Genomic DNA, 26,221 nt, shown 5'->3' with positions numbered 1-26,221 from the left:
TTCCCTTTGGAGCAGGTTTCCTGTGGGCAGAGCCTCTGGAGCCTGCCCCGGCTAGCCCACTCATGGGTTTGAAATAGGCTCAGGGCAAGCTGCTGGATCTGATAAAATGAGGCCAGGGTCATTAGGCCCTCCTCCTAGGGCTGCCTGAGGACAGAGGACATGACTCAGAAGAGGCACCTGGAGGGGCACAGCCTGCCAGGAGAGGACAAGGTCACTTTTCTATCATAGTCTATCTTAGTCATGAAGATGCAAGTAATGTCCCTGGGGAGACCAGAGACTGAGTAGACACATCTCACAGGGAAGCGTGAAACAGAGACACCACAGACACTGCACATGCTTAGGGACTCATAACTCAGCCACCTGCAATGGAAAGCCCTGTCTCTTGTCCTTCCTTGCATGCTGAAAACCATTAGTTAGAAGGGCATGAGAGGGAAGGGATGGGAACATGATTTTCAGGACTGGATCTTATCCCTTTCAATCCCAGCTCCTCCATCAATCTTTTGGCTGTGTGACCTTGGGCAAGTTGTTTAACCTGTCTGTGCTTCAGTTCCCCATCTGTAAAGTAGGGATAACATCAGTGCCTCCTCCTCACAGAGCTAAAGGACTGTAGCTGGCACAAACAGCCCTCTCCAAATGCTGGAGATGGCTGTACACCTGAAAAAGTCAAAAGACTCATCCGCCCTCACACTGCCATCCCTCCTGCTGTTTCCACCAGGCTTTAACCATTGCAGTCTGTACTGACAGTGCCCTCCCAGGTCCCAAACCTTAAAGCAAGACAGGCAGGAATCAGGACTGGCTGCTGGTGTGCTGAAGGCAGGGACAGGCAAAGGGCACAGCAGAGTATTGACAAAGGGCGCTTATTACTTCTGTTGCACCTATGTGGGGTTCTCAGCCAGGTGGTCAGATACCAGAGTAGTGCCACCACTTCCTTGTGTGACCTTGAGCAAGTGTTGACCTCTCTGGGTCTCATCTTTAATGGAGGCTGGTGTGCTATCTACCATTGAGATGGTTCAGGACTCAGCATGGGCTGTCCTGGCTTGCCGTGGCTGGAATGGGGGTAGGGTGGGGCAGTGTAGACAGGTAGGAGAGCAAGCAATTCTCTGCAGACCTGGTTAGGACATGTTTTCTCTTCTCTACAATGAGCAAGATTATTTCTGCAACTGGAAAACAGACTTGTGTTCTAAAATAGGGTTATACATTTTGGAGCCTCTGGATTGCCCCTCCATGGTACAGGAAGCCCCGTTTCTTCTCACTCCCCTCTGCTCAACCCTGCCTGCTCAGAGTCTCAGAACAAAGGAAAGGTGTCAAAAAGCCCAGTTCAGCATTCCTGGCAGTTGCCCAAGTCCCTGCCTAAGTAGGTGCTCAACTTTCCGCCATACTTGGGCACAGTCATCTTGTGGTGGACACATCATCACCCTTAGCCTACAATCTAAACAACTTTGCTGTCCTGGCTTGGGTGAGTGATTTCTCTGGCCTTCTCTGAGATCAGTGAACCCATGGGGTGTTGCTTTGCTTAATACACCTGTTTTATACTTTTTCAATTCAGCTTGATCTGGCTTACTGCAGAAACCCATTCTCGGAGGGCAGAAAACATATTACCATCCAGCTCAGAGGGGTGTTTGTGTTTAGCACAGCTTTTTCTCCACCCTCTACCTTTCCCTTTGTGGCCTCCCAAACACACTAGAAGGGATGTTCTGAAGGAACACAGTCTTAGGTCTGAACTTCTGCCCACCTATCAGCCCTGTTTGTTGCCTTCTCCATGAGGTCATGATGACTTACTTAACTATGAGGCTCTAAGGTGATTTCCAGGTGCATGTCCCCATATTACAATGGTGTCAGGTTCAAAGCCCCTCTCCCCCAAAATGGCAGTGCTGGTGACACTGTCCTAAACAGAAGGACTCTAGCATTTAAACAGAGGACCTTTGTTTAGTATGCAAGATCTCTCAAGGCAGTATCTTTTCACCAGGAGCCACCCTTAATCCTCCAGGAACTTCCTTTACTCAAGGTCAACTACCCCTAGCAAGGGCAATTTGGACAGCCTGTTTCAAATCTTGTCTACAAAATCTTGTTTTTCTACCATTCTGCTCTTCTCTCTGTATTTCCCCTCCCCAGCGATGGCCTTGCAGGCCTGACCCCTAATAAATCTTTCTTTCTGCCCTCAGAGTGATCTAGTCCAGTAGTTTCTCTGTGACATCTTATATAAATGGGTGCTGATTTGTTTACTCAGTCCTTCTGTAATCACCTCAGTACAGAGCCAGGCTTGCGATTATGCGCTTGGTTTTTCTTTGGCTGTGGGAGCCCTTTCAGGAGCACTATGCACACTGGGTATACTTAATTTATTTACCTTTTTGCTTGACCCCATTTTGACATGTCTTTGCCTTCTGGCACCTAAAATTAACAAGCTTGGGCTGGGGATGTAGCTCAGTTGGTAGAGTTGCTTGCACAGCATACGCAAACCCCTGTGTTGGATCCCCCAGAACAGCATAAAGTGGATGTGTGCTACAGACCTGTGATCCCAGAATTCATTTGGGATTAGAAGAGGGGCAGAAGTTCAAGGTCATATAGCCAAGGCTGGCCTGGCCTTAAATTAGTACTTTTTCTGATTTAGACACTAAAGTAACTGGGATTACAGGCATGTAAACATGGGATTACAGCATCCCTAAAATTAAATCACAAAAAGAAAGAAGTCACAAACCCATCTTAGACCTTCCCCACCTGATGTCAGTCCTTTTTTATCAAGCGTTCAGGTTCTTAGGTTCTTTTTACCTGGAGAAAAGTACTCAAACACCTAGACATGAGTGTGTGTGGGAGCACTGTATGGGGTGTCTCTGCCTCCAGCCCCTCCAGCCTCTCCTGTGCAAGATATTGTGTGTTCAGAGCATAATTCATGCACACACGTGCCATGTGCCCTCTGTGTGGTTCTGAATCTGCTCCTCTCTGTGTGAGCTGACCAATCCTGTAGCACGGGGTTTCCCCCATCTCTCCTTTCCTGTAAATCTGTAATCCTGGCTCCTGTGACCTCAGGCTGGCCTGTCAGATGATTTCCTTGGAAATGACACATTTTCAGAAGTCCTAATCCACACTCTTGGGGAGTAGAAAGAACTTGCAGCTAGAGTTAGAATAAACCCAAATGCTCCTCCACAAACCCCCAGGTTGTTCCTGCCTTCCTGTTGGCAAGACCTTGGGAGGTTGTGGGAACATTAGGAAGTGCAGCCTGGCTGGAGGGAACAGATCTCTAGGGTTTTTATCCAGCCCTGGCAACTCCCCTCCTTCTTTTATGGCCCATGCTTTCCCTGCCTAAGGTCACTCACTCATGCTTTGCCTTATGCAGTCCTCTAGCACAGTGGTGTTCAACCTGTGGCTCTCATGACCCCTTTGGGAGTCAAGTGACCTTTTTACATGGGTGACCTAAGATCATCTCCATATCAAATATTTACCTTATAATTCATAACAGTAGCAAAATGACCATTATGAAGCAGCAACAAAATAATTTTGTGGATAGGGGGTCACTACAACATGAGGAACTACATTAAAGGGTCACAGCATTAGGAAGGTTTAGTGAGATCCACTGTTCCAACACCACGAGACTCCACTGGATCCTCTGTTCACTTTCTGTTGCTCTGCAATTTTAGACAAAGACACTTAGTTCTTCAGCATGTGAATGAGGCTTCATGATCCATGTTCGCTGTATGTATTATTTTAAGTTGTTATTTTTAATTGTGTGTGTATGGGGTTGGGAGGGTATGTAAGCATTAGTGTAGGGACCTGCAGAGGCCAGAGGAGGGCATCAGGTTTCTGGAACTGGAGTTACAGGAAGTTGTGAGTCCTGACATGGGTCCTATGCAGTAAGTGTTCTTAACCATTGAGCCATCTGCATATCTTTTTAAAAGATATCCTTTATTGATTCATTTCCTTTAATCCCTAGTTTGCTAAGGGGTGTGTGTGTGTGTGTGTGTGTGTGTGTGTGTGTGTGTGTACATGCACATATGTATGGATGCACATGTATACATGTGCATCTGGAGGTCAGAAGACACTATGTGTCTTATGTGATTTCTCTCTACCTTAACTATTATGGTAGGATCTTTCCACTGGAACTTGAGCATGCAGATTTAGCTAGTCCAGCTTAGTCAGTTTGCTCTGGGACCATCTGTCTCTGTCTCCATAGTGCTGAGATAATAGGTGGCCACCACACCTGTGGCATTTATGGATTTATGTGTGTGCTGGGGATTCTAGCTCCTGTCCTCGCACGTATGCAATCTGAGGCACTTTACCCACAGAGCCATCTCTCCACCCCTTTGTTCTTTCAAATACTGGTGGATTTGATGATGTTCTCCGGGTGAGTGCCTACATCCATGAAGGATCATGCTCTGTCATTTTCTTTCTCCATCCTCAGTTTGCTTGGTCATAGTAGTATATCATACTGGCTTCATAAAATGAGCTGGGAAGTACACCCTCATCCGTTTTCAGAAAGAGACTACGTGATACTTCTTCTGAACCTCTCGGTAGCTTTATCTGTGAAAGTGTCTGGGCTTGTGTTTTCTTTTGGGGATGGTTTATAACTACAAACTTAATTTCTTTGACACACAGCTTGGGTATACAGATTAGCTAACTTTCTTTTTCTATGTGTGAACAGTTTGCGTCATTCAAGAAACTGCTCATTCATCTTAAGTTGTGGAATGAAAGGGAAAGCACTGTTTGCAAAATGCTCTGAGACTCCCAAGAATTATATAAACATTAGATGATTGTTTCTGTCATCTTAATTATGACTGCCACAAAATCAGCTAAAATTCCTTAGCACTGCCAAGGAATCCATCATATGTTCTTTGAGCTGAGGTTTGTTGTTTTGTCTTTTTTTTTTTTCTTCTTTAACCATTAGGAGTTATATAAATTTGAAGACAGTATGTGCATTATTTTCATTATGATTACCATATGATCAACAGTGTTTCTAAGGTACCTCCATGCCCTCTGCTACTTCTTTCTTTTAATATCTGGCCAAGTTTGGGTTCCAAGGAGCATGTGAAACAAAGCCCATATGAAGGACCTTCATTTAACAGCACCATAGAATAATAATTATACTCTTCTCTCACCCAGAGGGAAGAGAGAGCAGCCATGGGGTCTGCCAGGCTCCTCCACCCCAGCAAGATAACCTCCTCTGGGGGGGGGGGCTTAAGACAGAGCCGCCCCTGTAAGGCCCAGCTGAATGGTGGGATGGTGGGAGGGGCCTGTGGGAGTCCATACCTCAGGACTCTCATAGCTTGCCATCCCCCGTCCTCTGGCCTTCTCTCAGCTCAGGTGTAAATGAGTGAAGTTGGAGGCTGAGACGTGAACATGGACTTGCCTTCTACTGAGGAACCAGAGAGTGACTCTGGAACATTCCCAGGGCACCAGCAATGAGCAGCCTCACTGTGGGCAGTGGTGCTAAAGGATTGGGCACAGAGGAACAAGGGCTGGTTGTGCAGTCCGCATCCATGTGGGCAGCAAGTTTACTACGATGGTTGATGAATCTTGTCAATTTGACTAGACTTAAAAATCCCACAAAACATACATCTGGGTGTCTAGAAGGGTGTTTCCAGAAAGGTTTAATTGAAGCTTCACACTAAATGTGTGCAGTGTCATTCCATGGGCTAGAGTCCCAGTCTGCATCCTGCATGTGGATGGAATGTGACTGCCTGCCTCACACTCCTGTTGCTATGATGGACTGACTGTACCCCCAAACTGTGAGCCAAAATAAACCACGTTATAAATTGCTTTTGCCAGGTATTTTGTCATAACAATGATAAAAGTGAACTAATAAGCCACCAACACCACTTCCATCAACATGCCAGCCCTGCTGTGTTCAAGCTGAGATACAAGAGAGACAGGGCTCAAGATCTGAGCTTGGTCAGGTTCTTCCCTTGCCACAATCCTTCCTTCAACCCAGGAGCTGTTTCCTGAGCACCCTATGTGGGGCTGCTCTGTTGTGGGCAGGGCCATCAGGGAGAAGTACATCCTAGGCTCTACCTCACACTGCTGGGGAGCTGGGACACTTCAGACAACGGGCTTCTGACATGCATGGGACCGAAGGTTCCACTGCTCTTGCAGAGCTGTGTGAAGATCTGTGTGGATGATGCAGGCAAGTTTCCTGCCACCTGGTAGGTCCCCAGCATGAGGTGTTGCTCTGAGGAAGCTTGATTCAGAGACACCAGGAGGGCAGAGCTAGTCTGTGGCAGGGTCAGCCCAGCCCCACGAAGGCGACACACAGCCCAGGTTCCCTGATAGACCTGCAAAGCACACACCATCCCTGTCACTGAGATACTGTTTCTTCTCCAGATGCATGACAGACCTACTCTAAAGTCACAGACTGTAGAGCAGTGACCCCACAAGTGGGACATCCCCAGGAGCAAAGGTACTGCTCCAGGGATCCCATCTAAGACAGCAGTCTGATCTCCACGATAAGAAAGCAATGGTCTCCCAGCCTGGAGAGACTCAGCAGAGACCATGGAGGTCAACTTGGGGTAGCATCAATAGGGCACTGGTAGAACCAAGTATGTAGTTAAGAGGGCCAGAAGGGCCAGTGCTGGGATCCTTGTGTGAGCCTGGGCAAGTTACTGTACTTCTCTGAGCCTCAGTTGTTCATCTGTTAAATTGTACTGTGAAGGCTCCCCACCCCCATCCCACAAGGCTATGGAAAGGATTAAATACAAGCAGATGTATCTAAATGTTAGCACCATGTCTCACTCATAATAACTGGTTAATGAATGGCAACAGTTATTACGATTGCTTCTGAATGCCATTCAATATAGGCTGTCCCTAAGGGAACAAAAGAGGCTTAGTGGTCCATTCTTTGGAAGGATTGCAGATAGGCTGGGCATGGGAAAGCAGTGCAAAGAAATAGGAGGAATCCAAAGATAAACTGTGAAGTGGAGAGGGGCTGTCCCTGCTGGGAAGGTAGACATGCTCCAATCTGCACCGACCACCCCTGGATTAAATGCTGGGGGTCTGGCTGACCTCCCGAGTGTTTTTCCACTCAGGGCCTGGGCGTCCTGCCCCCTCTCTGGACTCACACTGGGCCCTGGAAGCTAAGTGGGCTGAGCAGCTGGAAGCCCCGTGGAAGGCGGTGTTTTCCCCCAGGAAAGCGCTGCACCGCAGCACGGAGTGCTATTTACAAATAAAGCCTGTTCTGGCTCCACCACCCACACAAGCAGGCCCTTTATTCCATTTCAATATGCCTAATTCCACAGAAAGTGCACTGCAATAAACAGAATTAATCAGTGCTGGATGCCCAAGTGAATGTGGGCAGGTGTCAGCACAGGCAAGGGGCTGTGAGGGGAAAGGAAAGTGTAGCCACCATCAAGTGCCTCACTGCTGAGGACAGCATAGAGGGACTTAACTGAAGGTGGGCAGTTTGCAAGCAAATTACCCCTGAGTGCCTGCAACCACCTGGCAATCTCAGGCAATGGTAAAGTTTTACAAAATGCACCCCCTTTGCCTTCTTTCTAACTAAATAAACAGAGTATCTTTGTTCCCTGTCTTCCCGATAGGACATAACTCCTGGAGGTCAAAGAGTGTCCCCCAGCACCGCGCGCGCGCGTGCGTGCGTGTGTGTGTGTGTGTGTGTGTGTGTGTGTGTGTGTGTGTGTGTATGTATGACCCAATGGGTTTCATTACACCTACAGGTTAAGGAATAAGGATTAATTTACATGTGCAATTTAGACAGTAGTTGCATCACTAAAGAAAATGTCTCTGCCTCCCCCAGCAAACATTAGCTGCCTATTAATCCTCCCCAAGGGCTGGGGTGGAGCCTTGTGATCCCCTCTCTATAATATAATGTTGACAGGTGCTGCAACAAAATCCCATAGACAGGATGGCTTACACACTGGTTATTGTTGACAGTTCTGGAGGCTGAACAGCTCAACATTAAAATGCCAGTGGATTCTGTGCCTGGTGAGGACCCTCTTGCCAGGTCACTGATACCATAGATGAGGATTCCACCCTCATGATCTAGTTACTTACCGAGGGCCCCAACTCCTGACCCGAACACTGAAGGGTGAGGATTTGAAAATGTGAATTCAAGAGAGCCACACAGTCTATACCCATGTTTAACTACAATAGCTAATTGTGTCCTTAGTTTGTTTCTTTTTACCTTTTCAATAGCCCTGAGGCAAACATGTTCCTTAGCAGGGACAGGGAGGCTCAGACAGGTGGAGGAAGCTCCAAGGTCACACAGCCATGAAGGAATGGAGAGGAGCTGGGACGTGGCACTGTCTTTACTCATTGGAGCCCAAAGCACTTTCCAAATGCTCGACATCTCCCAAAAGCCTATTTTGCCTCATCTTCCCTATGATAGTCTGTTTGCTGTACTGGGGTATGGGACCCTGTGGATCCCAAGATACAAGTATGTGTGCATACATGCATGTACACATGCATACATTCACATGCACACTCCAGACCCTCTGTTGCAGACACCTCTCCTGCTGACTGAGTCCCCAGCCTTGAACTTGGGGTAGGTACTCCTTTAGTCACCTGTAGCCAGTCTAGGAAATCATTCGGCACTGCAACCCTTTTCTCCCCAGCTTGCTTTGTCATCTACCTCTCTCAAATGCCACCTGGGCCCACTATCAGCACTCCACATCACTGTGGGCCCAACATCGATGACTTTTCGAACATGTACTGTCATGATGTATCACAGTGATCTGGGTCCTGGGCCAGTGTCCTTGCATGCAGAGTCTCTGGCTCTCTGATGAGTTGCTAGTTATCCCAAGTAAGGGGTTCAGCACTGCACATTACACCCTGGGCTTTGGGATTCAGTCAAGACTCACTGGGCACAAGCTTTGTTTCGAGACCCACCTTAGACCAGCTGGTGGGACCTCATTACATCTGGAATAACCTGGACACCACCTCACTCCACCAGGTAGTGTGAAGTGATACATGTGACATGACTCTCAAGTGCTGGGCACACAGCTCTGCTTAGAAGGTGAGCTAATTAATTTTACAATTTCAGTAACTGCTGGTCGGGATTGGATGCTAGCCCTGAAGCTGCCTCTTATAGCCACAGTCCAGTTCATAGCTGGTTCATAGCTTCCTGTCTCCTGCCCTCTGCATGTGTCATAACAAGTCCTGGTGTCAGGGCCTTCAAGGGCATCAACAGTGTTTGCAAAACAGCAGCCTCAAAAGAGCTGGGCTGGCCCACTGCCTAGCGCAGTGTAGGAGGCCACCCTGCTGCTGCTCAAAGCTGTACACTACACACCCAGCAGTCAGCTGGGGCTCCTCAACTGATCCCATCCTCAGCTGGGTCACCACCTGCTTTCCTGAAGTAAACCAGCTACAGAGATCTTCCCCACCCACATCCCCACACATGCAGCCCAAGGCCCATCGTCCCCTCACCTTGAGCCCACTGCTTTCTGCTTCAGAGCCTGGGTCCACACCAGTGATGTAGATGCCAAGGCCGTACTCAGCTCCACCTCGGATCGTGAGACCCAGGGACCGGCCGTCCCCCAGCACCAGGTTCACCTATGGGAAGAAGAGAGGTAGGTCCATTAACCTGGAGGGAGCCAAACTCTGGTGGCGAAAGGCAGCACACCACAAAAACCCTCATAAGCCCTGAAAAACAGGATCCTAACAACACAGAAGTGCAAGGCAAGACCTGTGGAAATCCCAAAGCCTGCCTCAGGCCTGCCTTGCCCCATCCATCTGCTCACTACACAAACACAGGCAAACCAAAGGCCCCTTAGTACTAACATCCCCAATGCATTCACATGTGAGGCTGGGGTCTATTATCAGCGCATCTCAGGGCTGCTGTGAGCATCACCAAAGGAGACTTCTTGTTCCAGGACTTGGCCCACATACTTACTCCTGTCTTTCCTCCATAGGATCAAGGCTTGTTTGCAGCTTGGTGCCACTACCATTTGAACCCAGAGGGACTTCCTGGGGAGCCTCCCACCCCTCCAGGGTCTCCAACAGCACTGCTGTGCTAGGCCACAGTGCTGCATTCCACTCCATTCTGCCCACTCAGGACACACTAGCCCAGTAGTGCATTCCTCTGCTGATGTGGGGGTTGTGAAGATGCCTAGACACTGCCCTGCTCAGGAAGGGACCACAGTGATGTGGAACGGGTCAGAGACCTTCAAGTTGCAGCAGAACCCAGAGCACAAGGAGGGACTCATGAGCCACATGGCCACAGAGAGACAGGGAACCAGGGAGGTGGCCCAGACAGGGAACCAGGGAGGTGGGGGTGTCTGAGGAAAGTGGTGTCTCTGAGGAGGTGGGAGGCTGAACACATGGGTAGAGCTGTCAGTGCTAGACAGTAGGAATGCAAGCCTTGGAGGTAAGCCACAGGATCCTCTAAGGGGAGGAGGTGCATAGGAGAATACGTACCTCAGTCATGCAACGATTATGGGAAAAAGAGGAGGGGCTAGCTCACACCTAGCCCAGAGAGATAAAACACCCCCCATCAAGAGAAGACTCATGAAAATGTAAGGGACCCAAGAGAGGACAGTGTAAACACCTGTGGTGGAAAGTGGAGGACATGACCTTCAGGCATCATGGAGCTGACTTCTTTTTTAAGGATCTATTTTTGATTTTACAAGTATTGGCATTTTGCTTACATGTGTATCTGTGTGAGGGTGTCAAATCCCCTGGAACTGGCATTACAGACATTTGTGAGCAGCCATATGGGTCCTGGGAATTGAACTCAGATCCTCTGGAAGAGGAGTCAGTGCTCTTAATCACTAAACCATGTCTCCAGCCCCAACAATAAACTGTCTTATTTTCCAAGGTCAGGCAGCAAATAGTTACGCTCCATTCTGTCCCAACCCCAGAAAGGGCCTTTTCCTTTACTCCAGTACCTCATTTATTCAGCATCCACCTGGGCAGAGGTACCAAAGATGACAGAGCAGGGAAGTCATTTAACCTCTCTGTGTCTCAGCCCCAATTATCTGAACATGAGGACAAAGCTGGTATATGCTTGTTCTATAAAAACCCAAACATGTTGCCACATAAGGATTTAGTAAATGTCAGGACATGTTCAATAAATGTGGTCCGCTGCTGGTTGGTTCCATTTTGCATGTGATAAAGCTCATGTAGAAAAAAAAAAGAAAAAGAAAAAACCAAAAAACCTGCTGATATCAGGCAAGTCTATCTGGTTGCAGCCAAGCCCTGTCCAGGTGCTTGGCTTTCTCCCCGGCTCTCTTCCTTTACCCCTGAACAGCACAGAGGGGTGGAGAAGCTCCCAGCTGTGACTCTGTGAGTGTGGTGGCCACTCAGGATAGCGTTCCTCAAGCTAGGAAGGGATGCACGTGGCCATGAGTCAGGGAGAGTCAGAAAAACAGACCTGTTCTCCTGAACCCATGGCTCTGCAGACTCCCAGCTCAGATCCAGGAGCTGCTGCCCAGACTTGAGGGTTTGCCCCACCATCCTGCTACAGGGCCCATCTGAGGCTTGTATGGACATGAGTTAACCTAGGTCTGATGCCCACCCTGGTCCCTCATCACGTATGGGCTTGTGTATTTGGGGGTGACATGTGCTGGCTCCAGAGCCAGACTACTGAAGTTGATGACACTCAGTAGCTATGTGGCCCTGAATGAGCTGCAATCCCTGTGCCCTGGTTTCTTCACCTAGAAGGGAGATGGGTAGAGCTGCACTGAGAGCACATGGATTGTTGTTATTTGCAGGAGGGCATCATAAGGTAAGCCACTGGCTAAGCTTCCAGAAGCAGAAACAGTTCTTGGGAGGTGATGACTGTTGGCTGCTTCCATGTCCTAGACAGACTGGTGGACATGAGCTGACACTGTCCTTCCATCCAGACATGAGGTTTAGAACCCTTTGTCCACACAAGGTCTAAGCCAGGTATAGTCAGAGAAAAGTGTGTGACAGGATCAGTCCCTGGAAAGGCTCCTGACAACATAGGGTAATAGGAAAACAGAAAAGGGGATGTAGGTTATATGAGTCACCTGGGAAGGTGCAGGAGATCCCCTGGGACAAGGGCTGGGGTGCTCACCACTGAGGCCTCACCACAAGTCCCTTCCTGGGAGCTAACTGTCCTACCCAGTTAGTAGGCAACTCCCTCAGAGTTGCTCTCACTTCCAAGACCAGTGAAGCCTCTGCTGTGACAGCCAGGCAACCCTCTCTTTGCTTTCCAGGCCTGTGTCCTCTCACCAGTGATGTCTGAACCACTGTGGAACAAAGTGTGGAAGTCAGAAGCTCAGGACAAAAGCTCTCAGGCAGGAAGACTGCCTTCCTAGCAGAGGCTCTGTGCCAGCACCTAGGGGCCTCACTTGGCTCAGAGATTAGAACCTTCCCATGGCCGCCTTACTTCCAGCACCATTTTCACTGCCTCTGATCCACACCCTCCTATGCCTCTTCTGAGGACATTGGTGACACTGGGCTGCCCAGATAACCCAGGACAATTCCCTATCTCAAGACCCTTCACTGAGTCACCTCTGCAAAGTCCATCTGCCATGCAGAGCTTGTAGGTTCCATGACGGACTAGGATAAAAAGAAACTGTACATGTCCTTAGACTCAGCAGTATCCTATTGCCCTGGCACCCTCTTATGAGCAATCCTCTTCTCACAGACTCTGGGTTTGGTGGTATCGAAGCTTGGGAGCAAGGCCCTGGGAAACACACCCAAGAGCCCTGTGAATTGCAGGGAGGGAGCAAAGTGACAATTCCACAGCACAGCCTAGCCATTGGGTTATACAAGGACTCTGTGTGGCTGGAGTGTGGTTGGGCTATTCTAGCATAAGAGGCTAGAGTGGGTGACAGACTCAGGCCAGTGTTTAGAGTGGGATGTGAGAAGCCACGTCAACTTCTGGAGACCTCCGTGAGATAGGACGAAATACAGAAGTGGGCTTCAGACAGAGGTAAGGGTGAGGATGACTGGGGCCAGCAGATAGCTTCAGCATCAAGACTGCTCTTTGGCAGGACAGAACGGGCCCAGCTGTGCCCTCAGGGCATAGGCACAGCAGAGGCCTCACCCTACAGCTGGGCACCTGCATTCAGACCTAGCCCCACCAGGCAGGCCCTTGCAGCTCCTGGACACAAGGATTTGAAGATTCCACAGGCAGGGAAGAGATGTGCTGGTGAGACTAGGCACCCAAGCCCAGGAAACTAGGACAGCAATGGGTACCTGAGGCAGCCTCCCTGAATCCCAGAGATAAAAATTGGGTATCCCCCATCTACTTTGTTGGCACCCTCCCCCAACAAATCCTTCACATCAGAACAGAATGGAATTTTGATCACAGAAATATAATAAAATTCTACCAACCACAAGCTTATCTGCCTCCATCACACACTGGAAATGCAGCCAGTGTTTGACATGAAGAGAATTCGTTTATGTGGGAAAATGAGGGTGTTCTTCCCAAGCAGAAAGAACACCACTGCCATGATGCATTTACTAGATCAGAAACAAATCATTCTTGGAGTCACCAGACTTGGCCCTTGTCGCCGTGGAGATGGTGCTCAGGTTGCTATATAGTCCCTCCATTAATGTCACTCCTATTTTTCTGTCACCAGTCTCACGCTCATCACTTCTCTATCTTCATGTTTTCCATAAGCAAAATGGGAATCATGCCAACTGCCTAGGGCGAGTGCTACTGGTGGTCCAGCCAGAGGCCATGCCCAGTCATGTCTTGTGTTGAGTCCAGAGTCTGTCCAGAGAACAAGGGGAGTTTCCCAGAAGTCAGCATCTTCCCTCTGGCAGCTCCAAAGCTCTTTGCTTCCTCTGTCAGGACCTAGGTGGTCCTGAGTCATTTTTAGCTAAGAGGTATGGTAATGGTAATGGCTATCTGGTAGTGATTCTCCGAAAAATCATTCATTCTAAAAACAGAGAGGTCGAGACTTAGAGTGCTTCCTCAGGCACAGCCGTGAGAGGCTGTGATGGCAACAGCAATGGCTACAGGCTTGCAGTCATGAAGCAACAAGCCTGAGGTAAAAGCCAATAGCAAAAAGAAAGGAATGCTCGCCTCTAGACTAAGCTGTCTAGTTGGCTACCTGGCCAGCACTGTTGAGCAATAAGCACGGTTCATGTACAATTTCCTGTGACCCAAGAGTGTCGGTTATCTGCAGCCCAAAGCATTCTTAATGCATTCTGTCCTTCAGAGCTGTGGTGAGGGCTAGCACTCTCAGATCGTCTATCCCCCTGTACCCCAGCATCAGCCTGAGCTGACATGTGGCATCTAACATGGATCTGCTTAGAGCTTCTGCTCTAAGCTCTCTTCCTTAAGGCTCTGCAGATGGTGAATGGTTTTTGCCTCCATCCTCTTTTAAAAAGGGCTCCTTGAGAACCATCTACCCAAAGGATGGCAACACACACTTATTACCTCTTAATGGGACCTTCTCTGCCCCCTCTAAAGCCATCCCACTGTGTGTTAAGCCCTTCTTGGGTGAACCCACCCCCATATAACATGCCATACACAATGTGTTTAAATACTTCTGCAGCAGGCCCACATATTGGAGGGTCACCCTCCTGGATAGTGGCCATCTTTGTTCTTCCCAGAGGTGTTCCTATTACCCAGGGTGGTTTGGGGCCCATCAGAGGTATTTGATCAGTATGCTGTTATTAAAATGAATTGCCACATCCCCCGCACTGCACTCTGAGCTTGTATGCATGGTTATTCTTGATACAAGCTAGTGGGAAGGTCCCCAAGTCATGGGCACTTAGGTGGTCCACTCAGGTTTAAATGGTTTGTTCCAAGTCAGTAATAGTTCTAGAAGCAAGCTTCAACCTCGAATTGCTGAACTTGTAGCTGCTGCTCCTTTTGGGACCAGGCTGGCTGGTCCTGCTTCTGTGTCTATGAAGATCCTTGAGCTGCTGCAGGCTCTAACTGCTCATCCCAGAGGGAAGCTGTAGTGTGAGACTACAGTGAAGTATCACAGGTGCTGACTAAGACACTTGGCATCATATGAACAGTGCAGCCTAATATCTATGGCTGTGCAGAGGCCAGCTCCAAGGCCAGAGCCAGCAGATACTGAATAGTTAGAGACAAGTTTGAAAGCCGAAGTGAGATCTGCCTCAGCCATTCACCAGCAGTGCACCCTGGGGCAATGCACCCCTCCCCCTGCATGCCTCAGTGCACTCATCAATACTAATGACATCTTCTACAAGAAACACATAGCTCCGACCTTTGAGCCAAACGATTCCACAACACCCCACTGAAATCCTGAAGCTGTAGCTGGGGTAAACAGCCAGCCAGAAGGTAGGTGTCCATCAGCAGAAGAATGGCCTCTCTCAAATTAAAAAAAAAAAAATGGAAAAAAACCAGCATTATAACATGTGTGCACTAGCAGTAAGGAAGATCCTTGTAGAACCCAGGTCTCTGGGACTCCTACAACTGAGCTAAGGTTAAACATCTCACTTTTACACACAGAACACAGGAACAGAGAGCCTCCAGCCCAGCCTGCTCCCTAGTGGAGGGTCTGCAAGCCTCCTGCTCATTCCTTCTGAGAGCTCCAGCAACACTCGCTCTCCCTCCCACCCAGCTGCCTCCCTGCTCTGCCTTCTTCCTGTCCAAACAACATTTCAGGTCAGGGCAACACATGCCATCTTCACTGCAAGTTGTTTCTAAGATGCAGTCATGCTCAGCACAGGGACTCTCTCACCCTGGATACACACATGGGACGATCACGGTAAGCTAACCATACAGAGACAGGGACCTTCCTATAAGTTTGTTTCCAGTTCATTTTGGCCACAACCAGCCACATCCTCACTAACTCCAGGACTCTTTCAGCTTGCCCTTAATCAATCCCTTCCCTTCCTTTAAGAGTGTGATCCTTTTCATTTCCAGGACCTTGCCAAGGGTCTCTGTAAATGTGGAATCCATTCTTTTCATCTCCCCAATGGTCTGTGTCCTGCATGAAAGCACCCACACACACTAACACTCCCAGCCTGTATTGCAATACATGGCTGCACAACCAAACACACCACTCAGAACCTGTCTTGCTCCTTCAAACTTCTATGCCACCATCACCTGTCCCCTCTGCCTTCGGCTCCCTCCCAAGGCCAACTCCATACTGCCTCTTCTCGGAATCCTGCCTCAATTCCTCTAGCTGGAGAGGAAAGCACTCTTCCTTGTTCTTGTACGCACCTCAGGCAATGTGTCAGGACAAGTCTTTCTCTGCACCAAGGTTCTCCAGAGGCATCCTAAATGTGCCACCTCACACTGGAGTAGTGGAATGGTGTGCTAGCTAGAGTGGAAGGCTTGGAAAGGGACAGGCTGGCCTTGCTTAAACTCTGCTGTGTCCCAGCTGTGACCTCCAGCTCTGTCATCACTCTGCTAAGGTGTCACACAAAGGTCCATGGTGAAGACAGATGAGGAAAAGGCCGACCTGTGTTAGGGTGACTGATGGCTCACAAACAGAGAAGAGACACTCGGTCCTTGTGTGCTGTGGATGGAATAAAACAGCACAGCTGCTGTGGAGAATGGTACAGCAGTTCCTTTAAGAAAAGAAACATCGAGCCAGGTACAGGGCACACACGTGCAATCCCAGTGGTAGAAGTGAAAGCCACAGCCAGCCTGGGCTACATGAAATCCCATCCTTATAACCAAAACCAGGGGCTCAGAAGATGGTTTAGTGGCTAAAGCCTTTGCTGTGCAAGCAGGAGTGCCGATATCCAGCACCCATGTGAAAAGCTGGGTGTGGTGGTGTGTACGTGTAACTCCAGAGCCGGGGAACGAACTGGTAGGGAAAGAAGGATCCAGGGAGCCTGCTGGCTCCAGATTTCGTGAGAGAGACCTACAGCCTCCATACATAGGTGGGGCTAGCTGGGAAGAGAAAAGGAACTAGTAAAAGTGGGAGGGGTACAAGAGAGGGTTAGGGAGGTAAATATGGCCAAATACATCATGTACGTGTATGTATGAAAATGTCCTAGTGAAACTCACTATTATGTAGAGTTAATATATGCTAATAAAACATTTTTGAAACATCAAAACAGAAATGAAAACAAAGAAGCCAGATGTAGTGGCGCACACCTATAATCCCAGCATTTAAAAAGTAAAGGTAGAGGGGTTGGAGGCCACAGCAGTTAAGAACACTTGTTACACTTGCAGATAACCTGTGTTTGGTCCCCAGAACCCACATGGGTGGCTCACAACCATCCATCACTCCAATTCTAGGGGATCTGATACCTTTTTCTGACCTCCACAGGCCTCAGGTATGCATGTGGTACACATATATACATACATGTAAGCAAAACACTCATACACATAAATCAAGTAAGTAGAGGTAAGAGAGTGAGGATTCAAGGCCATCCTTGGCTACATAGTAACTTTGAGGCCTGCCTGAATTACATGAGACACAGTTTAAAACAAAACAAATTTTAGACCTGTAGAACCATGCAGCCCAGCAGTGCTCAAAGAACCGAGAGTGGGCAAATACAAAGATGCATGTGTGTGCCGTGACCATGGTGGCAGTGCTCACAGTGGATAAAAGAAGGACCCATGCCAGATGCCCACCAACAGGTGACTGCAAAGCAGTTGTGGTTTCTCCTACATCCCACACTGAAGGTCTATGTCCTCAAACCAATGCTGAAACCTAGTCCCTTTGCGACAGTATCCAGAGGTGAGGATTTAAGAGGTGGGTGTCATGGAGACAGCCATTAGGATGGGGATTATCATATTCACAAAAGAAGCCTTGAAGCCATCCCTACTCCTCTGTCCAAGGGCACTGCAAGGTGACATTTACAAACCAGGAGCCCGATCTTCACAGACACATGTCTTGGCCTGGGATTTCTGGCCTCTGGAATAGGGAGGGCACACATCTGGCTTATGAGCCACGAAGGTCATGATATTATGTTACAGTGGCCCTAAATGACAAAGGCCAGACACAGTGGAACGGTATTCCACTTCGGGAAGAAAGGGAATACTGGCACATGCTACAAACACAAGCACACCATGATGGCACTACAAAGCAAGGTGACATCTGGCAGTCACAGAAGATCAAACACAACCCAGTCCTCCAAGGCTCACATAGTTTAGAGACAGAACAGAATGCTGCCCCTGAGGTTTGGAGATGGGTGCTGTTACATGACTTTACTGTGCAACATGGAAGGAGTCTGGGTGCACAGCAGGGGAGAGGCAACTCACAGAATAAACTGTGCACTTGGGATAGGGACATGAAGGTGATGATGATGATGATGATGATGATGATGATGGTTTTCCACAATTGGAAAACCTCAGAAAACATGAACTCTACTCTTGTCCCTCTATGATTTCTCAGATTCTCAAGACAGACATGAGGCCAGGGAGAGCATCACAACAGAAAATAAATAAATAAATAAATAAATAAATAAATAAATAAATAAATAAATGTCTCCACCCACTTTCCCAGTGTTAGTTGCTTTGATTGTTGCTATGACAAAATATCTGGCAAAGCAACCTAAGGAAGAAAGGGTTTGTTTTGGTTCAGTGTGAGGGCACGGCCCATCATGGCAGGGAAGCCATGGCAACCGGAAGAGGGAGAAGCTGGTCACATGAAAGAGGTGAACTCTGACACTCAGGTGGCTTTTTCTTTTTTGTGTAGTCTAGGACCCCAGCCCATGGAATGGTAGCTCTCACATTTAGGGTGACAGTTCCAAACTCAACATAATCTAGACAATCTCCCACCAACACACCTACGTGATTGCTTTGGAAGAGGTAGGTGATTGTAATCCAGTCAAGCTGACAATCAGTATTAACTGTCACTGACCCCAAAGGTGGAGGCCGAGAGACCTGTTGGCTTTGGCTGCATGTTCCTATTTAGGAGTAACATGGGACTGGCAGGGTCCAGGAAGTATTTTCCATCCTTAGAGGATTGGGGGCACAATGAAAGCTGCTTCTTAAAGGCCACCACAAAGATGCTAACAGCTCTTCTCTGGGTGGGTTCACAGCTAAACAGTGTGAGGCTGCTCCAATCAGATTCAGATTTAGATATGGAGCGAAGACTCAGCCTCCATGCTGCTTCTAGGCAAAGTCATGTTGCTTGTACTCAAATAAATCCCATCACGACACCCACACTATTCCAGGCACTAAGGACTGAGGAAGAAGCAGGGCTTAAACCAGAACCTCACTACCATGGAGCTTCCCCAGGGGTATCACAGAGGAGGAACCCCAGGTTCAGACAGGTTATACACCCTGCCCAAAGTCACACAGTTCACAAGCAGCAGAACTATCACTTGTACCGTTCCTGCTACACTGGTGTGGCCCCATTTAAATCTGTGACACACTCAGCTGTGCCACCTGTGGCAGACTCCTGGACTTTCATGGGGGTGGATCCTGCCTCCTGTGGTGTTTGCATTCTCCCTGTCTCTGGGACACACCTTCTATATTCTTCTGTAAGCTGCCCCATGATGCCCAGGGTGGAGGGTGCGGACTTTATTTAATGTCCCCACTTCCATCCTCCTCCTCACTCAATACCTCAAAAATACCGAGCTCGGTCCTTTTTGGGACCTTTGCACATATTGTCCTGATGTCCTGGGATTTTTCAGGCTCTGAAATGGTACTTAGTGGCTCTTTTGTCATCTTCTAAGAGAGGTCCTCCCTTCTTGCCACTTTCTAGTCCTTCAGGGAATTTCATTTTCATGAAGGAAAATGAAATTCCCTGCCCATAGAATGAATAAATATGTATTCTAAATTGTAGTGTATAGAAAATTAACCTCCAAATTAGTATGCTAATGGAATTTAGGAAGGAGGCTTTGGGCAGTAACTAGGATTAGATGAGGATACCTTGGTGAGTCTTCTATGATTCATGGCATTGGTGGCTTTATGAGATGAGAAAGAGACATGAGATGACTTTGTGTCACCATGCAGTGGTCCAGCACCACAACCCTCATCAGGTGCGGGTGCCACACTCTGGAACATCCAGCCTCCTAGCCACCAGTCAAACAAATCTCATGTCCTTATAAATTGCACATTAATTGCCACAGCAGAAAGGGGACCAAGATACAGGCTTTCTTTGTCTTACCTCTCTACCTTCCACCTTCTGGCTCGGATTCTGGTGCTACATACCCTGCAGGTGGCCTCGAGGATTCAGGAGGGTACCCTGTACAACCAATTTACATGAGTTTGGAACCAGACAAAATTATAGCAATTTCAGCTCTGAACTCATGTTCTGCCCAGGACAGCAGCTTCAGAAAACAACAAAGTGGGTTCTCTGCCCATTGCTGCAAGTCTGGCGTTGACCATAACCCCGCCTCAGGGTGGCCTAAAGTAGGTGTCCCTGGTAGGGAGGCATGAAGACCTGCCTTCTGGCTGCCATCCTGTACACACCAGCTAGGCTCCCAGGCACCAACACCTCCCTACAAGCCACTGATATCTCCCTATGTCCCTCATATGGATGTTTGAGCAAAGAACACAAACCACTTTAAGTAAATGTTATGATTTTATCGACAGGAAGATGAGAACTGAGAAAGTCTGTGGAGGAAGGAGCTTGGTCTCTTGTCTGTAAGGATCAAGGTCCTAAAACAGAAAAGAGATGCTGGCAGGCTGGAGTGACAGTTATTCTTGATCCCAGAAGCACCCACAGTGCACAATGCAAACAGAACCATGCAAACAGCACCCAGAGAGGTTAAGGCTTGGGGCAGGGCATTTCAATCATTTTTTTCATTCTTTCCTGTAGCAAATAGCTCACTTTCTGAAGGAGAAGGAAGAAGGCTTTATAGGAGACATTTGCTGATGCCTGGCTTCTTTCAGGCTACAGAACCCCTTTCCCCACCAGCTAGAGGACTAGTTGTCTGGTCAATCAAGGTTCAGGGCATTCTGCCAGCCAAAAAGATGCTTCCTCCCTGAAATAGAAGACTAGAAGAGAAGGATATGGGGTAATTGTGGTGGGGAACCTTCTGCAGATGCACCCTGAATTTCTCAGCTCTGGTTCTTGGATTGCTCACACCTTTCTAGAACATTCCAAATTCCAGAGTCAATCAAGTTGGTTTCTGCTGTTTCCAGCCCAAGACCCCCACTGTCTAAGACTCTTCCAGAATCATGATCTAGACCATGCCTGGATCTGGATCCTGAAGAATTCAATACATAAAAAGTTCACAAGTAAAGGCATACCCCAAGCATTCTCTCTTCCCCTGTCCTGGGTGCTAAAGCAGGGGCATTCTGTGGCCCAGATTCAACTACCAGAATGGACTAACCCTAGGAGCAAGTGGATAGTGGGAATTTGCATCCCTGAATAAGTCCTAGTGCAGAGCTGTATACCAGCCCCGAAGGTCCCCTCTAATCTGCTGTGGAAGAAAGGTTCACAGTAAGTCACAGTATTTGTACTACTTTGTGGCAGCAGCTAATCCTAGAAGGCAATGCACAGCGTATAGCTCATAAGCAGAAGCCAGAAGACCAAACTGAGGAATTCAAAAGAAGTAACAAAGCCTGGCTCCTTCCTTCTAGTCTTGAGGGAGCTCCTGGATGTACATGGAGCTTGGAAATCCAAGGCCTCCCCAAGTCCCACTGTCTTTACCCATTTAGACAGATCTCACCTTTTTCTCATCTCCACTCTGCAGGAGGTGTAGGGCACTCCTTCGGTCATTCTCATGCTGTCTCAGGGTGCTGCCATGTGGCTGGGGCAGGCTGGAGGGAGGGGATGTGCTGCGGCCCTGTGGGTCCACCCAGGTGTAGATGTGGTTGGTGACATAGCCCCCAGGGATACGCCCAGCTGAGTACACAGACAGCACCAGCTTCTTGGAGCCCTTGAGAGCCTGAAGAGAGGGGGACACATGGTTAGAAGGAAGGGGGTACCCCCACTCTGCCATTACTTCACATCATATCAAGAATCCACACATGGAGGAGCCCAGCCTTAATCCCATACCCCACCCCACCCCCAAGCCCTTAGTGTTGGCATGTAAAAAATGGAGCATCTGTGCCACCCTATTTCAAGTGGTCCAAATACAAAGTCATCTCTCAAGATATCTGTGTAGAGAGTGAACTGAGGCTGCTATCTCTACAAGGCCTGAATGGAGGGCTGGCTCTATGCTGGTGTTGGAGACCTTGGCTTTGGAGTATAGCTCATGTAGGGACTCCCTCTTTGACACTGCTTGTGCACACAGTGTGGTTATGCTAAGCACCTGCTCATCTTCTGTAGTCTGGAATGCCACAAAGTGCCTATGTGACTTGTCCCCAATAAACCAGATAGTATCACAATTTGATCTTGGAAGACTGGAGTGTCCCCTAGGTGACTCTTTGGGAGCTCCTAGAAGCTTGGGTGTCCTCTGGACTTCACTAATGTCACTCATATATAAATCTAAGTCATGGAGTTCAAGGACAGTCAGCCCTTTCTAACACATAGTTTCACACCCACAGGTTCGTTCAGTCACAGAACAAAAGTGGTTTTATTTTGTTTTGTTTTAATGCATCCAGGGGTCTGGGGGTGGGTGGCTCAGTAGTTAAAAGCATTTGTCATGCATGTGTGAGATTGGATCCCAAGAACCCTAAAGTCAAGCTGGCATGGCAACCTCTTGTGATCCCAGCAGTTGGGAAGCAGGGACAGGATCCCCAGTGCAAGCTGGCTAGCTAAACTAGCTAACTCACAAACTCTAGGAAGAACTGAGAGACCCTGTCTCAATAAATAAAGTGAAGGGTCATGGAAAAAGACATCAAACACCAAATTTGGGCTTCCACACACGTGTACATACGTGCACACACACATTTGAGGATTTTTTTTAAAAGTCTGTATCCGTCCTGAACATATACAGACTGTTTCCTGTCAGCATTCCCTAAATAGTACATCGCAGCCGCTACTTGCTTAGCACTTACATTGCATTGGGTATAGTCCTCTGGAGATGACATAAAGTCCACAAAGGGCATGTTATACCATTTGAAGTTTTTATTACATTTATTTTTTGTGTTTATGTGTATCCATGCATGTGTCATGGCACATGTGTGGAAGTCAGAGAACAACTTGTGGGAGTTGGTTTTCTGTGTCCACCATGTGGGTCCTGGGGATCAGGCTCAGGTCGCCAGATTTGGAGGCATGCTCCTTCATCCACTGAGACATCTCACCAGCCATTTTACAAAAGGGTCTTGAGCATCAACACATTCTAGTGCCAAGTTGCTACAGATTCTAAGGGACAGGAATATACGCCGAATATGTGTGAAACTGTCTAGCCTGACAGTGGTCTCAGGACCCCAATAAAATACTAGATAAGAGAGCCCAAACCAGAAACATCAGTAACAGTAGTTTAGCACTGAGCAGGGGCCTGTATGTGGCAAGGTATCTGCCCTACACCTGGCATGTACAATCTCAAGGAATCCCCATGGACTCCTATCATGGGTAAAGGACAACCCTCCCCCCGCAAAAAAAAAGAGCCAAAGCTCAAAGTTGCAGGAAGCCAGTCATTCAGAGATTGCATAAGAGAAGCAGCTGCCCCCACTGCAGACACCAGGTGTTTGTAAATGAGACAACAGATTCTGCAGTTTCAATAACAGCTTGTTTAAGGAAAAAGGCTGACTTCCCCTTTCTGCCCCTAATGAAACTCCCCCCACCCCTTTCCCTATTCCTTAACTACAAAATCCCCAGCTTGAAGTGTGCAATCTGTGGTCTCTTGAACTCTGGCCATTGCTGCTTGGTCCTGTACCTTAATCACGGTGCAGCCAGATCTTGAGACAACACCTCTTAGGAAAAATAAAGTGGTTCTAGCTGTTGAAGTGTCTAAACTCTCATCCTTCATTTCTTCCTACAAACTTAACTCTTGCAATGATGGGTGGAGAGGGACCTACCACTTCTGTGAGGAAGGGCAAACACTCAGTGCCCACATGCACAGTAAGGGGTTCCTTTCACACGGCTACTAATTCCAAGTGTAGATACCATCTTTGCTGTACAATTTTCCAGTAGATGGAGAAACTCAAGGAGTAGGGAGTAAACCAAAGTCTATGCCCTGGGGTAGAAGATGAGGTCAGTCATATTGCTTTCCTACAATGCACCTGTAATGGAGATGAAGGCATGGATTCTGGGAGACAGTCACTTTGTATTGGATTAACAGCCAACATACTTCATGTTGGGAGTACCAGTTTGTAGCTTCCCCCAATTTTAGACACTATTTTAGTGAATGTGAGGATGGGGCCTTTAGGGGAATGAGGCCATGAGGAAAGGGTTTTCATAATGAGATCAGTGGTTCTACACCAAGGCTGGGTACACATACCAGAGCTTGCTTGCTTCCTTTCCTCTATATAGGACACAGGAAGAAAAATGGCCCTTTGCAAGCCTGGCAGGTCACCTGATCATACCCACATGCTGCCTGAGGCTCCAGCCTCAGGAAATGCAAGCAGCCACCCACTGTGTAATGGTCTACTAAGGAAGCTCCAGTTGACAATGCACCCCACAGTTGGGACTGGTCTGACTCAGTGAAGGTTTCTTCAGGTCCTGGACTTCAGGAAGAGTGCACTGAGTGAGGCTTTGCAATACCACGGACATGACGTATTCTGATGTTAAGTGGGGTCGACAGGCTACAAATCATGGCTTCTAGCACAATCTCAGTTATGTCGGGAGAAAAATCATGCAAGTAAACAAAACATTAGAACGCACCAATGCCCACCAGCACCTCCCTCTGGGTGGGATTGCCAGTGGCTGGTATTTTGCTTTTCCTTTTTTGCAATGTTTTCCAAATGTTCTACTATTAACGCACATTGCTTTCAATATAAGAAAATAAGACACAACACTTGGGGGAACTAAACTGTTATCCCAATCTGCTTCTCCGAGCTCTATGAACTCCACAATCCTCAAGGAACAATTGGGGTGAGGGATGAGGTTTCCTTCAGACAGATTGGGGTCCTGGCTCTCCCAGGGGGTGAGGCCTAGCTCTCCCCTCCACAGGCAAATGCTAGGCCCTGGTGGAGGGGTAATGAGCATGGCAGCTCTCCAAACCTCTTCTTAGAAAGGGTTCTTGAGATGATGAGCAGGGAAAGATTTACAGTGTTCTTGAGTATTCCCCATGGCTCCCCTCATGGAATAGTGGGGAAAAATCAAACCTTAAGTTAAGTTGAAGGTGCAGGAGGGAAGGGTGTGTTTTTGCTCCAGCAAAACAGAAAGTGAGTGTCCAGGTACAGGTAAGATCAGCAGAAGCGGAGGCTGCCTACATCCTCTGTGCCCTCATCTTCCTGAACCCTCTTCCCTGCCTGCTGCTCCCTGTTCCAAAAGGACAAAGCTCCCCTGTCCAGTGCCGTTGTGACCAGCAGGAGTCCTCCATCCCATGGCATATGGTGAAATTAAGCCTGGTCAATCACCCTGCAAGGCCCAACCAAGAACCTACTGTGTACCAGGCCTGTCAAGGGACAAATTACTACCTTGTGCACAGTAGGCTCTTATGCTTTGAAAGATGAAGTATTGCCAAGTGCACAGTGGGATCTCACAACAGTTGGGTCAGATAAGTGACAGGCTGTGCCTGGGGAGACAACGCAGCTCCTGGTATACAGTAGGTCCTCAAGGAGATTATAGCCTGGTAAAAATAAGGTATGAGCGCTCACACAATGGGTCCTCAAGATGTTTGTCCTTGCTGAGGGACAAGGCATCACCAGGAAGCATGGTAGGCCTCAATGACACCTGTGGTCTGCTTACAGGTAAGGCATCACTCAGCACAGAGTAGAACTTCATGACACCTGTGCCTGATGAGGTAAGATATTGTTCCTGATATAAAATTTGTCTCCACAACACCTGCAGACCGATGAGAGACAAAGCTTGGGCTGTCACACAATAATAGGTCCTGAAAAAACATTTGACTGGCCTGACTGGGTGATAGCGTAAATAGCACCCCACAAGAAATCACAACCACCATAGGTACCATCATACAGCCAGGGGACGATAATGGAATGAGTACATAGATTGCCCAGGCTAGAAGAAAGGGTCAAACTGCACTTATCTACTGAGAGGCACTGGGCTAGTGGCTTGCCCTCTCAAAGCAATATGTGTGAATAGGGAGAGAGACCACACCTTATTGGGGTGATGTGGGACAAATGGGACTGTGGACATGAAATCCAGGCCTATGTACACAGTAGGTGCTCAGCAGACAGAAGAGCCTCTTTCCACCTCCCTGTGGTACTCTCCATGGAGAGGAATCCACAGAAAGGCATTGTCTGAGAAGTCAGAAGGGAAAACGAGGAAAAAGAGAATCGCTGCAGTGAGCATCAGCATCATTTGTATTCTTTTTCGCAGGCAACTGGTCGACTTCACTTGGTCAGTTCTATAAATAGGCGAGCAGCAACCTTGAGAAAGAGGAGGTTAATGCCTTTGATGAGAACACCATTGTTGGTGCTGCCGAGGTTCGGCCTTGAGTGCCCACACCAGAG

At 48.2% G+C, this 26,221-nt stretch overlaps 1 protein-coding gene across 9 annotated transcripts in view; it reads right to left on the bottom strand.

Moving 5' to 3' along the window:
- Whrn (whirlin) overlaps positions 1-26,221 on the bottom strand; it is an 82,755-nt gene that overhangs the window by 34,598 nt on the left and 21,936 nt on the right. For all 9 annotated transcript variants that reach the window (XM_027400274.2, XM_027400275.2, XM_027400276.2 and 6 more), the window contains exons 2-3: positions 21,424-21,642; positions 9,364-9,489 (exon numbers count right to left, since the gene is read on the bottom strand). In XM_027400274.2, the coding sequence (XP_027256075.1) occupies positions 9,364-9,489; positions 21,424-21,642 (345 nt within the window). The remainder of the gene's footprint in view (positions 1-9,363; positions 9,490-21,423; positions 21,643-26,221) is intronic.

This window comes from Cricetulus griseus, chromosome 2 (genome assembly GCF_003668045.3).
Source record: "Cricetulus griseus strain 17A/GY chromosome 2, alternate assembly CriGri-PICRH-1.0, whole genome shotgun sequence".
Taxonomy (NCBI): Eukaryota; Metazoa; Chordata; class Mammalia; order Rodentia; family Cricetidae; genus Cricetulus; species Cricetulus griseus.
This window is presented reverse-complemented; position numbering and strand designations above follow the sequence as displayed.